This window comes from Vigna umbellata, chromosome 3, assembly GCF_029865625.1.
Source record: "Vigna umbellata cultivar VRB3 chromosome 3, Vumbellata_1.0, whole genome shotgun sequence".
NCBI lineage: Eukaryota > Viridiplantae > Streptophyta > Magnoliopsida > Fabales > Fabaceae > Vigna > Vigna umbellata.
Window position 1 is genome coordinate 31,690,366 of NC_142167.1, and position 16,423 is coordinate 31,706,788.

The window sequence follows — 16,423 nt, forward strand, 5'->3', positions numbered from 1 at the left end:
TATGAAATTAAAATTTATCACATACTTTGATCCTGTTTAGTTAACAAATTTAAAGTAAATAAATATAATCCTTTTAGTTTAACTGAATTAAATACTTGTAACATATCAAACAACATTTTAAGAGATTATGTTTAAATTTGGCAATGCTGGAATGATTCTGCATGTCAACAGTTTTATTATCATCTGAGTGACTGCTTCCATTGAGCAGCTTTGTACACTAAGCAACGTAGCAAGCTTCTATGAACAGAAGCACAAGAAAATGTTTATTGAAGTGAAACTCAGTAAGAAAAACAATATTGACAGACACCACAAGCTGCAATACCAAAATCTGTTTCAGAACTCAAGCAACTGGATTCAGCACGTACATTTTACACGCATGTGGCTCAACTTGGGCAGTCAATTTTTCCTTAAAGCGTCCCACCAGTGTCTTGTGCTGCATGCATTGTACCAGATAACTCACAGCATCAGTATCAACAGAGTTGTGATACAAAACAAAGCATGCACTGTAGCAGCTAATTCATAGCATCAGTAGTACCAACAGAACTGAGATGAAAACAAAAGATTGAATGCATACAAACACAGTACCTCCCAAAGGTCTCTTGCTTCAACAGCACTTTTTGATGGAATACCAATATCATCCCAATATGCTGTAATGGAAATATTCCAAGGGCCACGATTTAGCAAGACAACAGCCACCCTGTACCTTGAAAGAGGACCTGCCCAAATCTGCATAAAAGCTCATGCATGATGATTTATTGTTCGTATGAAAATAGATACAAAAATCACGTGCTGTGTTCCAAATTCTACTTACCTCAATATCACCTTCCATCCTAACCTTCTTACCTTGCACACCAAGTGAATCTGCGATTGTTTGATATAAATATTAATAACAAAACCTTGCTATAATGAATAAGAAATGAGTCTGATTTAAACTTACAAAGTTACCGACTTTTACAGTGTGAAAGGTTTCTAGACAATGAAAACGGTTTTAGACTGTCAACCAATTAGAAATCATGGTAGCTGTGACTTTTTTTGAAGATCATATGACAGTTTTTTATGGATTACTGTGTAAAAAAAAAATCAGTACAGAAACTATTTGTATCACCTTGGTTAACTGCAATAACTTCCTTATTTGTTACAATGTCAACAGTGTCTTTGGTCATATTTCTAACATCACAGCCAAGAAGAAGAGGAGCCTGCAACAAAAGAAGGCCTTGTACATGTTTTTGCATAAATCAGTGTATTTGAAGACACAAGAATCATAGTACTACCTTGGAAAGGGCCCATAAACTGAAGTGAACAATATATTCATTTTTTGTCATCCCTCCATTTCCCACCTCAAGCATGTCAGGATCTGTTGAGTTCACATGTTCAATGGATATCATGATTCTCAATTGGATAAAATATCTTCCCAGAAAGCACAAGGTTAATGAGATTCTAACCATTCCAACCACCAGGTCTTGCATATTCAGCATAAACTTCGTTCATGTCTGCCTTTGAAATCATGCTGCCAAAGACAATGTTAGGTAACTTTTATTAGCTACAGATCCATATTAATTCAATAACTCTGCACCAGTTGATTTGATTGTACAGTGGTATATTATCAGTTTTTTCGTATTTATAGGAGTTGAATTGAACACAGGTTCCATGAGAGCTTAAACAACTAAAGACTGTTCAACCAGTTGAGTGAGATTATTACTCTGATTAACAATGAAACTATTGTTTTAGATGAAAGAAAATAGAATAGGAGTTTGATGGCTATAGAACTTTGTCCCATTTGTACTAACTTATTCAAAGCACAATTTTCACCTTTCCCATGAATCATTAATGTCATTGGTAGTTCTCCAGCTGTTTCCAACTTTAGCACCCCATAAAGCAGGGTGCAAGTCTCCCCTAACAAACACACCATCTATGATTAGAGTGAAGAACATAAATTGGATGAGTAATAAGTTACTAAAACAGATAAAATTACCATTCACATAGTGAGAAGAAGATTGGACGACCAGCCATTGATAAAGCCCGAGTCATAACAGGGTATCTAGTCATATGAAGACCATAGTTTTCAAAACTATATAGAACTAAAAAAGTGGAATGCTAATATTCACTTCGATCAGTTAAAATATAACACTAACACGCATGACTACCTATCAGTTGGTTTTGATTCATCATTGTTACAGTTATCATACTTCAAATAATCAATACCCTGTAGATAAACCAACACAACCGTTTGTTTACTTGCACTGAATGCGATTATTCCAAGGAAAAAGAAGAAGAAACGAGCACAATGTGCAATACCCATGACGCAAAAGTCTTGGCATCTTGAAACTCATGACCAAGAGAACCAGGCATCTGTTTGCTACAAGTAAAATACCTGCAAAATTGACCAATCTAAAGCTTAGTTAAGAATGTTACAAAGAAGTACATGGGACTAAATTGGTTAGTTGTTTAGTTAAGTTACCCAGCATCTGAATAAATTCCAAGTTTAAGACCTTTGCTGTGAACATAATCTGCAAGAGCTTTGATTCCAGAAGGAAATGTTGATTTTTTTGCTACCAGATTACCCTATAACAATACAACAGACATCAATAGCCTATGTAAACGTTCGAAAAACAAAAATTAATTGAATGTGAGAACTTTCAGGTAAGCAGTAAGAAACTGAAATGCAATGGAGCATATAAAAACCAGAAAAACCGTACATGAGCATCCCGGTTTAATTCAGCCCAACAATCATCTGCAATAATAGAAAATTGTGGATTAAGTTTGACTGCATGTGCTTATGACATTTTGCAAAGTAAAGAAGCACAATATTAATTAATTAATAAGAAGAAGAAACTTGAAAAAACAGATGTTTCCATATACCTATATTGACATATGTGTATCCAAGCTTAGAAAGACCAGTAGAAACAAGGGCATCAGCTGTAAACCCATGTAAAAAAATCACAATCAGGCTAAATTCTCAACCAAGTGAATCTTTTCTAAAAAACTAAATTAAAAGTCAAAAGCTAATTTCTCAGATGCACACATAATTCTATATATAATCATAAACTGATGATAATAGATAGATACAAAATTCACACAGCACACACACAAAGGGCCAAATACCAGTTTCCCTGATGATTTTTTCGTTAATTTGACAGCTAAAATGATTCCAACTGTTCCACCTGCACTAAAAGGAACTGTTGTAAGTAATAACATCTCAGTATGATAAATTTTTTTATGGACAAACTTGGAATCAGACAAGAATGGGCTAAGTGTAGTTGCAACAACTTATTTGAGGTACAAGAAAAAAAAATTGTTCTCCCAAGATTCTTGCCAGGGCTGTTCACAACATAAACCGACAGTCGGTTGAGGAGTGTTGCAAGATGAACAGGGAAATTGAGAGACTCAGTGCAAGTGAAAAAAAAAAAGCACTCATTCTCACACAAAGAAGAAACTTTATGTTTCTGAACACAAATCACAGACATACCCCATTGGAGGAGTTCTAGCAAGGCCATTAGCAAGAAGATTCCTCTTGTGTTGCTCCACATGGTCATGGAGTTGTGCTGGGTCTGATGATGAAGCATTGACACAACTCAAGGAGCAGAGCAAAAGGGGCAACAAAGCCACCAGCACTTTATAGGCAAACCTTCTTCTATCCATTGTGTTTGTTTATTCACTTCAAATGCAGTGCGAAAGACAAGATCCCTTATCTTTTTATACACAGATTTCCTTCACTGCTATGTTCCTCAGTTCAAGGTTGCTCTTTTGGAGTTACTGTGATTTGGAGTTTAATTACACAAATAAATAAATTAACTAATCAAAAAGTGAAAAAAAATATATTAAAAAATTTATACTTTCAAAATTTTTGATATGGTTTTTATATGATTAACTCATGAGCCATGAATAAATACTATTTTGAATTTATTTTCTTCTGACTGTGGAGGTGAGTACTCTGCCTGCTGCAGAATTTGACGACAATCTGATAAGATGCAAGCAATCTACAATGTTGAATAATTTGCATGTGAGATATAATTTGAGACTTTCAATTGAAAGACAATACTAGTTTGTCCACAAGCTTCTATGAAGTTGTTTACATTAATATCTTCATAATATTTTTAAGAATTTTTATATATTAATTATATCTTTTATATATTTCTCTAAATTTAACTTTCAACTTTTATTATTCAATTTCATTTTATATAAAGTTTATTCATTCTTATTCTTATATTTTATAAAAAAATTATAATATAAAGCTCTTCCAAACACAAATATATATATATATATATATATATATATATATATATATATATATATATATATATGAACACACAATATCCTAATAAAACTTTGATTATATAATGATCTTTTGATTTAGTTAAATTTAATGTTTTTAATTATATTTAATGAATAATTAAAGCATGAAATAAATATTATTAGTAATATTTTAATTATTTTTAAATTTGATATCCTTCATATGGAATATAATTATTTGTTTACTATATAGTTTTAAATTAATTAAAAATCAAACATAAAAGGAAAAAAATAGGTTATTAGATTTATCTATATCTATATACTTTATTTGTAATAAAATCTTACATACTAGTATTATATAATAATAACGATAAGATGAAGAAGAAAAAATTGTTAAATATTTGAGTTGATAATGATGGTTGGATTTAACAGAATTTAATGTTTTTAATTATATTGATTGAATAGGTAAAGTACTGAATAAATATTAAAGGATATTCTGTATATTGTAATTAATGAATGAAAAATAATGGTAAATAATGTTGTTGTAATCACATAGCATATACCAAAAGGGTAATTAAAAAAATGAAAGAAGAGAATAAAAGTGCATCATAATCTGATGTGTATTATTGGAGAATATAGGTTTTGTTGTTTAGGAAATTATTGTCCTCATCTATATGAGTTAGCATAGAAAATTAGAAAGTGTTGTTTGTTTTTGAAAAATGAAGATTGATGACACATAAGTACTGAGATAGGGACCCCCAAAATGCATGTCACATGAAATCAGAAGATAATGTTTGTGGGAACTATCTAGACTATACACAGTCGGTGGAAATTTCAATACCAATATAATTCTACAAGCTTCTTCCAACACATATATAATATGTAAGATTGAAAAAAATGTATTTTTATAATTAATTTGTATAGCTTCTGTTATATATCTCATTTTTAAATTTTTATTTTTATAATTTATAATAAGTTAATTTAATTAATCAATTATTTTTCTAGAAAAATTATTTTAAACTCATTCTAGTTATTAAGGAAGAATCTTATTTTAACAAAAAATAACATCGTACAAAATATTTATAATACAATGTTTTAATAATAAATTTTGCATATGATGAATCTTTGTTATTAGAATAAGTGGTAGCAATCTATCAATCTTTTTATCATTAATATTTTATTAATATAAAATAGATTATTAGTAATAAAATATATTATTAGTAAAGTTTAAATATTTCTTTTATATATTTTATTAGGATGACAATATGGAAAAAACAATGTGAATTGATACATACTTCATAAGAAAAAGTGTGAAGTTTAGTATTTTGATTTGATAACTTGTTTAGGTTGTTTCAAATAATCCGTAAAATAGTTTATCATATTAATTTCTAAGTTTTATTTTATTTTGTAATCTTTTTTATGTTTGAATATCTAAGTTACTTTTCTTTATCTACATTTAACATTATTTTTATTAAAGATACATTAACAAAAGTGAAATAATGTTTTAGAACAATATATTCAAATAATCAAGACCATTTATTCTTTCCACACAAAAAAAAGTGACAATTTTTAAATTTTGACCAACCTTTGAGCCTTGGGTATTTATGAGGACCACCATAGAAAATAGATACGACAATGATTGTTCAAATAATTGAAATCATATGTTTTGAAAACAAAAAATAGCAGGAATTTTTAAATTTTGATGCACTTTTCGGCTTCGATTCTTAATTAGTAACTAATGTCAAAAGTGATATATGCTTTGATTATTTTAAAACTGAGACTTATACATTTGTAAAAGTTTTAAAAATATCACCACTTTGTTATATGCTTTGATTTCTTCAAAATCAAAACATATTTACCAACTTCGATTCTTAATTATTAACTTATCTCAAAAGTGGTATATGCTTTGATTATTTTACAACGGAGACTTCTAAATTTGTAAAAGTTTTAAAAATATCACCACTTTGTTATATGCTTTGATTTCTTCAAAATCAAAGCATATTTACCAAGTTAATACACCATATCTATACAAATGAGGCTTCACCTTTCTTTTTGTTCACCTAGTAACATTTTATGCAATAATACATTTTCTCTCATTTGATCAAATAAAACTTGCACTAGTCAAGTACCATTTCATTTTACAATTTAAAAATATTACATATTAAATTGTTAACCAAGCAAAAATCAAAGATATTGAACTATCAAAATTAAATTCAGAATCCAAGTATAAAATCTAACACACTCTTTGACCAAAGTATAGTAATCCATTAAGAATTCAACATTCATAGAAATTCACTAAGTGAATCTTAAATTTACAATTTCTAAAATCAATCATTTTGGATCATGAACATTTTTTACACTAAAATAACTATACTTTTATTAATGGTTTCATATTTACCTTTAATACTTTGATTTAGTAACAAAAGTTCTCAACTTAGACATGTAATAATATTTACTCATTGTATGTGAAATTCATCACTGAGATGATCTTAAGATTAAAGTATACTTGTCAATAGGGATGGCAAAAAGATCTGCGTCCACGGATAAAATCTGCGACGGATAGTTACTATCCGTGAATATTTATTACCCGCGGGTAACGGGTAACATGTATTTTAATACCCGCTTTTAAACGAGTCAGGTGCGGGTATTATATTATCCGACCCGTGGATACCCGTTACCCGCAAAAAATAATAATAATAATTTAATTTATATTTTTTAAAATTAAATTTTTTTATTACTCTTAAAAAAGAAAAATTTTAATAATAGTGTCTTAGGGTTCCTTTCAATTACCTTTTTTTTTAAAAGAAAAAAAGAAAGAAAAGGGAATTACGTTACTTTTGACATAACCCTAATAAAGATATTAGATGTTGAATCACATACATAGAATCCAATTAGAAAATTTTTCTCATGATGTTGTCTTTCTTGCAAATGGACTTGCTTGGGGTGCAATTTTCCCTTTCATTGGTCGTGTGCGAGTTTCTCGCTTAAGGAGAGCTCTTTTCTTCTTCCTTCTGGTTCAGCTCACATTGCAGGGAGTAGGGATGACAAAAAAATTCGTGCCCGTAGATAAAATCCGCGATGGATAGGTTGTACCCATGGGTATTTACTATCCGTAGGTTGCGGGTAGCTAATATTTTAATACTTGCTTGTTAACGGGTCGGGTTCGGGTATTACATTATCCATACCCGCGAGTACCCGCTACCTGCTAAAAAATGGAAATTACATTTTTATCCTTAGGTTTAAACGAGGTTTTATGGTTTTGCTTCTTTGCTTCTTTATGCCTCTATCCACTAGCCTTGTTGTGCTCGTGCTATGCCCTTTGTGCCACCATCGAACAATGTTGGATTTATAACTAGAACGATCTCTGTGCCACCAACGGTGTTGGATTTACAAACCAGAGGACACACACTGTAATGTCAGATACACATTTTGCTGACCAAGAACGATACTATAAATCTCTTCCAATTACCTCTTTTCGTTTTTCCTAATTTCTTCTTACCTTGGACGATTAACGATATTAATTTATGAGAGTGAGTTATGTTATGGCTTTTGGAAATTTAACAAAGTAGTTGTAGACATAGACCTAGAGCATGTTTAGTAACAGGTTTTTTAGGGTTCGGAAAAACTATACTATGATTGTTTCAGGGTAAAATAGGGTTGAGTGACAAAATAGAAGAAGGAAAGGATACAAGAGAAAAAATATATAGGGTTGAGTGACAGAACAGAAGCAAGGAAGGGCAAAACCTTAAACATTATTTTTCGATTGTTCTGCAACAGTGTTTTTATGTTCTTTTATTAATTGTACTCCACGGATAATTCAATTTCTTTTATTAAACCAACCTTAGAGGTAAAAACGAGATGGAACATAAGATGTAAATTAATTGTGCTCTATGTATGTTCTGTAGCAGTTTTTTTAAGGTCTTGGTTGCACGGATAAAAATAGTAGTCATGTTTAAGTTAAAAGAAAGAGATAGAAATTAGATTGATATACCTATAAGTTTGAGGGCACTACTGAGAAATGAAAGAAGATTCAAGGTGCTTATATTATTTGTAGCATTATTTTGAATGATAATATTTGATTCTATGTGGGTTGGAGAATAATACTTACAATACTGTTGCATCATTATGTTGTTTATAAGATAATAATTTCTATTGATATAAGATATTAATTAAACTTGAAAATGCCAAACAGATGTTAGCAAGCATCATTAAAGATTATTCTTTCATAAATGGTTTTGCTTTAAATTATCATTTCAATTTTTTTAACATGTTATTGCAGATTTTATGTAACTAACCCTTATATTTGAATCTGTCACTTATATCTTGACATTAATTAACATTCGAAGTTTTATTGTTAGTCCAATGTCGTAGAGTGTTTCACAGTGTGAAAGTGATGCTTAAAAATACTTGTACTATTTAAGAATTTGGAATATAATTTAACTCTAATGATTCACATTTTTCACCTTTTGAAGCAGATACAGATACTATCTGAAGATTAGTTCATAAATATGTTTAGGATACTCATATGTTAAAATTGCATTTAATATTTTAAATAATATTACACATATTTTCATATAGACTTGCTAGCCAGAATGTTATGGTCTTCTTATCAAGATGTTGTAATGAAACATCACAAAATGATCTCTGCAGTAAATGGAGCAGCACGTTATTTCCACTAAAGTTATAATGAGTTTTTCTGAATTTATTTCTTTTATAAATATTTCCCTAGAGTTTGAAATTATCATCACAAAGAAGCAATGTTGATTGTTCATAGACTCCTTATAATTAACAAAGAAGCCAAAATGTTATGGTCTTATTATCAAGATTCTGTTTTAATTAACATTTTGAATGATGTTTTGTTTCATTTTTCTTGAGCTACAATTGACTAAGCTAATTTGTTTTGCTTCCTATATTCATCTAGGGAAGAAATCATGATTGACTAATCATAATTATGTTCCAAATCATACTTAAGTTCCAAATCATAATTGCTCATCTAGAATAACCCGAAACCACCCTACTTTTGGAAGAGGACCAAAACTATATTCCCTATAACGGTCAATCCCTACATTTGCTAGTAGGTCAATTGAATATGCTCATTTAAAAGAAAATTAGTTGTTGATTGCAGAATTAGGTGAAATTCTACATTTTTAATGCTTCAAGTAGTCATACAATACAAAGATGTATTAGATCGTTTATCATAACAAGAGAGTCAATAAAAAGTTTTGCCTAACGCACATGATTGGCAAATGGCAAATGAAATTTGCCAAAAGTTGGAAATATTTTATGATGTGACACTCTTGTTTTCTAGTACCTTTTATTCAACTGCCAACATTTTATTTCCAAAGGTATGTGAAATTAAGTTGGCTTTGATGGAATGACTTAGCTCTCCCAATTCTATTATCCACCAAATGACTACATCTATAGTTTTAAAGTTTAACAAGTATTTGAGTGTGATAAGTGGAGTGATGGCTATAGGTATTGTGTTAGATCCTAGGTACAAAATTGATTTATTGGTTATTTTTCCCTCAGATATATGGTAATGAATCTGATTGTGAAATTGAAAAGATGAAGATTCTTTTTAAGGACTTGGTAAGAAAGTATGAAATGTACATGAAAGGTAAGAAGTCAATTTCTTCATGTCAAAATCTGAACATAAATGTAGGCCAAATTGTTGATGGAAGAAAATATGCTTGGAGGAGAGATTTTGCAAAACAACAAATTGCAAAGAAAAATGAACCATCAAATTATAAGTTAGAACTTTTACTTGGGGGAACCGACACTACCAGATTCAGATGAAGAATTTGACATTTTAATTTGGTGGAAGACTAATGGATTAAAATATCCAATCTTATAAATGATTGCAAGAGATTTTCTAGCAATTCCTATCTCAACAGTTGCTTTTGAGTTTTCTTTTAGTATTGGTGGTCAATTTCTTACTCAACATCGAAGTAGATTACACCCTAGACACCTTAGAGGCATTGATGTGTGTTTAAGATTGGCTATGGAGTGACATACAAGGTAATTAAATGAACAATTCAAATTACATATTTATATTCATTCAAATGATTGACTGTGACAAATGAATTTATTTTCCTTTTTAGGTTCTTCAAAATTGAAAGTGGATAACATGAAGCTTAATACAATACTAGATGAGATAATTGATGATGATGTTAGTAGTTTTGTTTATAATATTTTAATATAATTTAATGAATAGTGTCACATTGATTGATGACTTTATTTGTATTTATTTGTTTCAGGAATTAAGTGGTCAAAATAAAGATATGGGAGAAGGAACATAAATCTTGGAGTGTTATTTTTAGAAGAATTATTTTTAAAATTACTTGTATTTTGATATATGTTTTACTACTAATTTGTATTAATTTGAATTTATGTTTTAACTTTTTTTTACTTATCCATTGACTTTACTTGGATATATGTTTTAATTATTATTTGTATTGTTTTCTTTTTGCAATTTAATATGGAATTCGTTTAATAAATTATAATTTTTTTAAAATATTTACAAGTTGAAAACGGGTATCCAACGGGTATCCGCAGGTTGAAAAAAATCCGTGGATTTTTTTTATGCGAATATCCAACCGGCAGTAGGGTGGGCAGCGGGTACAATTTTGTCATGCGGGTCGGGTTGCAGGTAGGCACTATCTGTGCCCGACCCGACTCGTTGTCATCCCTAAGTAGGCGTCATTCCCTCTTCCTCTCTCTCTTGGTTCTTATTAGAGCTTCGCTAGGAGAAAGGGCGAGTTTTGGTGGCTTAGACATAGTACTCTCCTCACGACAATGAGTGTTGCAGCGGCGCCTCCGCGAGTGCTCAAACTTTGATGTATTCACGGTGCGAGAATTCGGTTGTCGCGGTTTGGGGATTTCTGTGATTAATTTTGAAATTTAGGTTTAGGGTTCCTATTTGTGTCTCCTGGACACTCTTTATCTCTTTGTTTCATACATTGATAGGTTTACGTGGGTTAATCATGTGACTAAATTGAGACTTTCGTTGTTGGGCGTTTCCTCCATGCTCTCTAATATCCTTTTTTTTTCTCAAAAGTTGTTGAATATTTGTTCTCTTTAACTTGCTTAAAAATTACATTGTGTTTTTTTTAATATGTAGCAAATATATTAAATTGTTCTCTTTCACTTGCAATTTAATTTAGACCTTATTTAAAACGATATCCAACGGGTACCCGCAGGTTAAAAAAGTCAACGAGTTATGTGGGTATCTAATAGGTAGCAGGGTGAGTTTGGGTACTTTTTTTTCATGTGGGTCGGGTTACGGATAGATGCTATACGTGCCCAATTCGACCTGTTGTCATCCCTACTTGTCAGGTGTACATACACTTGATTAATGAACCTACATAATGTCATATGAAAAATTTAAATATTACACTAATTTAATATTTCAACACCATAATGAATCAAAATAAGAAATAATAGTTTCATGATCCTAAAACAATAATAATGTATAACTTCCATGGAAGTTTAAATCACACCAAATAGATAATTGTTTTTGTTGAGATTTTCGTATCATTAGAAATAAAACTCATTTAGAATATATATATATATATATATATATATATATATATATATATATATATATATATATAGGGTTGAGTTAGATTTCAAATTCACTTCTTAATATGATATAAATGAATAATTTATAAACACAATATATCTTTTTGGTTGTTAAGTAATTTTTTATTTGGAAAAACAGATTTTGTGAAAAAATAATAATGTGAATGAAAGAATTAAGTACAAATAGAGAAGAAAATGGATGAGAGTGATAAAGAATAAAAAATTTGATCATGCATTAATATCTAGTTTCTCATCTATAAAACTTATTTAGAATATAATATGTGTGTTGCGTACGCCTGTTTTTCAGTTGGTATCTACCGCGTTTTAGTAGACAAAAATATCCTAATATATATCATGGATTCTAAGTTTTAAGGTTAAGGGTATTTTAGTAATTTTCATTCTTAAAACTAAAAAAAAAACCCAAACCCTTGCTCACCTCCATCATTCCTCTCAACCCTTTCTCTTTCATCTCTCTCACTCCAACATTTTCTGTCATCCCTAACTAGTCCCAATTGAAAATCTACTTATCCAATTTGTTAAAAAAACTAAAGTCTACAATAATTTCAATAATTTCAAAACTACAACCTTATAAGTAGGCCTGAGCAAAAATAACTTATCTGTACTATAGTTAATTGTACTATATTATATTAAAAAAACTGATCCACTCTTACTAAAAGTTAAGTTTATGGTTCAGTTTTTAAAAACTAAACTTATAACATTTTCAGTTCAGTTAATTGCTCAAATTGTATTATACAAGTTATTTCCATCTGAGTGTTGTTCTCTTGTTCTTGTATTTTTAAATATCTTTTTCTATCTTTAAATTATTGTAAATGAGTGTCTTAACGAAAAACGCCTTTAGTTGAAGTATTTATTATTTATGCAAAACGCCTTTGGTTGAAGTATTTATTATTTATGCAAAAGGAAAACCAAATCATGAAAAAGGAAATTAAAATAGATGATAAACTTTTGACTATGAAACACTATGATTTGCAAATAAAGTGTAGATAATAATAATAAACTTTCTCTTTGTCTAACTGAATATATATATATATATATATATATATATATATATATATATATATAATGTTTATATCATGTTTTTAAAAATTATATTGGTATATATTTTTATATTATATAAAAAAATTAGGTAAAATGATAAATAAAATTATTTAATTAATATTTTAGTATACATGTTCTTATATAATAAAATAAATAATTAAAACAGAAAATATTAAAATAAATAACTTAATTTAATATTTTACTAATATTTTTATTTTATATTTTAATAAAATAAATAATTAAAATAAGAAAATACTTTATAATATTTATTATTTATTAATATTTTATAACAGATTTTGAATTCTTAAATGTGATTGAACTTGTCCTTAACTTGTATTCGAGTTTTTAATCATAAAAAAAATTCTACGTATAAAGACTCTAACAGTAAAATATATTCTTATAAATATTTTAATATATAATAAATATTGAGTTAGACTAGTCACGGTTATAAATGATATTTATAGACTTTTGTACATTAGTATAATAATAAATAAGATAGCTCAAAATATAATAACATATTAATAAATATAATAAATATATTTTATAATAATTTTATATTTCACTATTTTAAGCGTGTTTAACCGTATGATAATAATAATATATTGTTTTACAATGTTATTAACTGTTTACGACATGAGATGTCTTACAATGTTATCAACGGTTTATTTGTTAATTTTAATTAACTATTAATAACAGTTACTTTGTTATTAGATAGTGTTAAAATCATATTTTAGAACTGTTGCAGTGTTAAAATCAGTTTAAAATTAGTATAATTAGTTGTTCAGTTCAGTTTATATTGTAGTTTAGTACAATTTAGTATAAGTCAGTTCAGTCCAGTTTGATAAAACAAAAAACAGTTCAGTTTGTTTGAACTGTTTTACCGTCCAATATTTGCCCACCCCTACTTATAAGTAAAAATACATTATTGTTTGGTGCCACGCGTTTTTTTCCTTCCTTTTATATAATCAACTTATAAGATTTTCATATTTCCTTTTTTTAAGGTTGGAGTTACGTGAACATTAGAAATCAAGCTGAAAAATAATAAAAAGTTTAAAGAATAATTCTGATATTTTATTTCAAAGAGTAGAGTACCATATATATACATTTAAGGATCCTATAATCCTTCATCTATTAAAGGAATGACAGGTGCACAAATCTGCACAAATTATAATAATATCTAAATTATAACTAACATAATATTTGATTGCCTAATATCCTTTAATAGAATATTTAGCATATCTTAACACCCCCACTCAAGTTGGTGCATGGATATCACACATTCCCAACTTGAATAAAGACTCATTAAACAATCTTCTTGATACTCCTTTGGTGAGAACATCAGCCAACTGCAATTCTGATCTTACAAAAGGAAATGAAATTATTCCAGCTTCAAGCTTCTCTTTGATGAAATGTCTATCAATCTCCACATGCTTTGTTCTATCATGTTGCACAAGATTGTGAGCAATTGCTATAGCCGAAGTATTGTCACAGTACAAACTCATAGGTTCATTTTGTGTAAAGCCCAAATCTGATAGCACATTTTTAATCCACAAAAGTTCACATACACCTAGTGTCATGCCTCTGAATTCTGCTTCAGCACTAGATCTTGCTACTACAGGTTGTTGTTTACTCCTCCAAGTTACAAGATTCCCTCCTACAAAAGTAAAGTATCCAGAGGTAGATCTTCTATCATCTTTTGAACCTGCCCAATCTGCATCAGTGTACCTTTCTACCTTTAAGTTTTCATGATTTGAGAACAAAATTCCTTTTCCAGGAGCGGACTTCAAATATCTCAAAATCCTTTCAACAGCATCCATATGAAGCTTCCGTGGGTCATGCATAAATTGACTAACAACATTCACTGCATAAGTGATATCTGGACGTGTATGGCACAAATAAATTAATTTTCCTACCAGCCTTTGGTATCTTCCTCTGTCTATGCTTGCTGAATTTGAGCATTGAAAAAGTTTATGATTTTGTTCAATTGGTGTATCAGCTGGTTTACTCCCAAGCAGCCCAGTTTCCGATAGTAAATCAATAGTATATTTTCTTTGGCATAGAAAAATACCATGTTTTGATCTAGCTACTTCAATACCTAAAAAATATTTAAGATTTCCAAGTTGTTTCATCTCAAATTCAGATGCAAGGTATTGTTGTAAACTAGAAATCTCATCTTGGTCATTTCCTGTAACAATCATGTCATCTACATATATAATCAAAGCTGTAATTTTTCCTTTTCCTCTCTTAAAAAATAAGGTGTGATCAGAGTTACTCGCTCTATAGCCAAAAGCCTTCATAGACTTGGTAAACCTTCCAAACCATGCTCTTGGGGATTGTTTTAATCCATATAGAGCCTTCTTTAATTTGCAAACCTTCATTCCAATTGAATCAGTCATGCCTGGTGGAGAATCCATATAAATTTCTTCTGAAATTTCTCCGTGTAGGAAAGCGTTTTTCACATCAAATTGTAGAAGAGGCCAATCTTGGTTTGCAGCTAGCGACAAAAGTATTCTCACAGTATTGAGTTTGGCTACTGGTGCGAACGTCTCTTGGTAATCTACACCATAAGACTGAGTGTAACCTTTAGCCACAAGTCGTGCTTTATACCTCTCAACAGTTCCATCAGCTTTATGCTTAATTGTAAAGACCCATCTGCAGCCCACAGTTTTCTTCCCTTTTGGTAAGGACACAAGATCCCAAGTGTTGTTTTTTTCTAAAGCTGTCATCTCCTCAACCATTGCTTCGGTCCATCTAGGATCTGCCAAAGCTTCTTGTACATTACTAGGAATAGAAATTGAAGATAATTGAGATACAAATGATGCATATGACTGAGATAACCTGTGAGATGACACATATTTACTAATGGGATATTTAACTTTGGCTTGGAGGTCTGGTTCATATTTAACTGGAGGTTGACCATGGATAGAACGAGGTGGAAGAATATATTGAACAGTAGTAGACTCAGTGTTTGGTGTGCTGGTGGTCTCACGCAGACAAGAATCAATTTCATGATCAATTTCATTAGTATTATCAGAGATAGTATCAGAAGGTACCTCTGAAGAGTCAAGTTGAACCTGTGGAGAAGATTGAGCCAATTGGTTATGATCAGAAGACACTGTATTATCCAGAAAAGAAGGGTCCATATTTAGGATTGGCTCACTTCCTGCAGAATGATCCTCACACAATAATTTATCTTCACAATCAAACATACCAACATCACGATTATGCACTTCACTTTCATTGCCTCCCTGAAGTGGAGAATCAACATAAAAAAATTCATGCTCATTAAATGTCACATCCATAGAAATATAAAATTTCCTTGATGGTGGATGGTAAGCACGATAACCTTTTTGAGTTGATCCATACCCAACAAAAACACATTTGATCGCTCGTTCTTCAAGCTTTGTACGTTGATGTGGGTGTAAGTGAACATATATAACACATCCAAAAATATGAGGTGGTAAATAAACTATGGGAGGAAGGATACAATGATCAGACAACACATCAAAAGGCCTTCGAAAGTTAAGCACACTAGAAGGAGTTCGATTAATTA

The 16,423-nt window shown here is 30.1% G+C and overlaps 1 protein-coding gene across 1 annotated transcript; it reads right to left on the bottom strand.

Annotated features, from left to right (window-relative positions):
- Nucleotides 1–152: 152 nt before the first annotated feature.
- On the bottom strand, nucleotides 153–3,728 carry LOC124835668 (alpha-galactosidase 1-like). The gene is made up of 15 exons (XM_047310633.2): nucleotides 3,467–3,728; nucleotides 3,103–3,161; nucleotides 2,860–2,916; nucleotides 2,697–2,731; nucleotides 2,459–2,562; nucleotides 2,296–2,371; nucleotides 2,145–2,203; nucleotides 1,973–2,038; nucleotides 1,810–1,893; nucleotides 1,443–1,507; nucleotides 1,272–1,354; nucleotides 1,106–1,196; nucleotides 812–861; nucleotides 586–726; nucleotides 153–433 (listed from the first exon to the last, which is right to left on the bottom strand). Exons 1-15 carry the CDS (start codon nucleotides 3,637–3,639, stop codon nucleotides 341–343), a joined length of 1,236 nt encoding a protein of 411 aa, XP_047166589.1. The 5' UTR covers nucleotides 3,640–3,728; the 3' UTR covers nucleotides 153–340.
- Between the last annotated feature and the right edge of the window lie 12,695 nt (nucleotides 3,729–16,423).

Excerpts from the sequence above, each read along its gene's own strand:
- LOC124835668 (XM_047310633.2), bottom strand. The coding sequence starts at position 3,639 with ATGGATAGAAGAAGGTTTGCCTATAAAGTGCTGGTGGCTTTGTTGCCC. Across the intron at positions 3,162-3,466 it reads GCTAGAACTCCTCCAATGGG|GTGGAACAGTTGGAATCATT; the intron begins GTATGTCTGTGA and ends CTTTTAGTGCAG. Across the intron at positions 1,894-1,972 it reads TTCTTCTCACTATGTGAATG|GGGAGACTTGCACCCTGCTT; the intron begins GTAATTTTATCT and ends TGTGTTTGTTAG.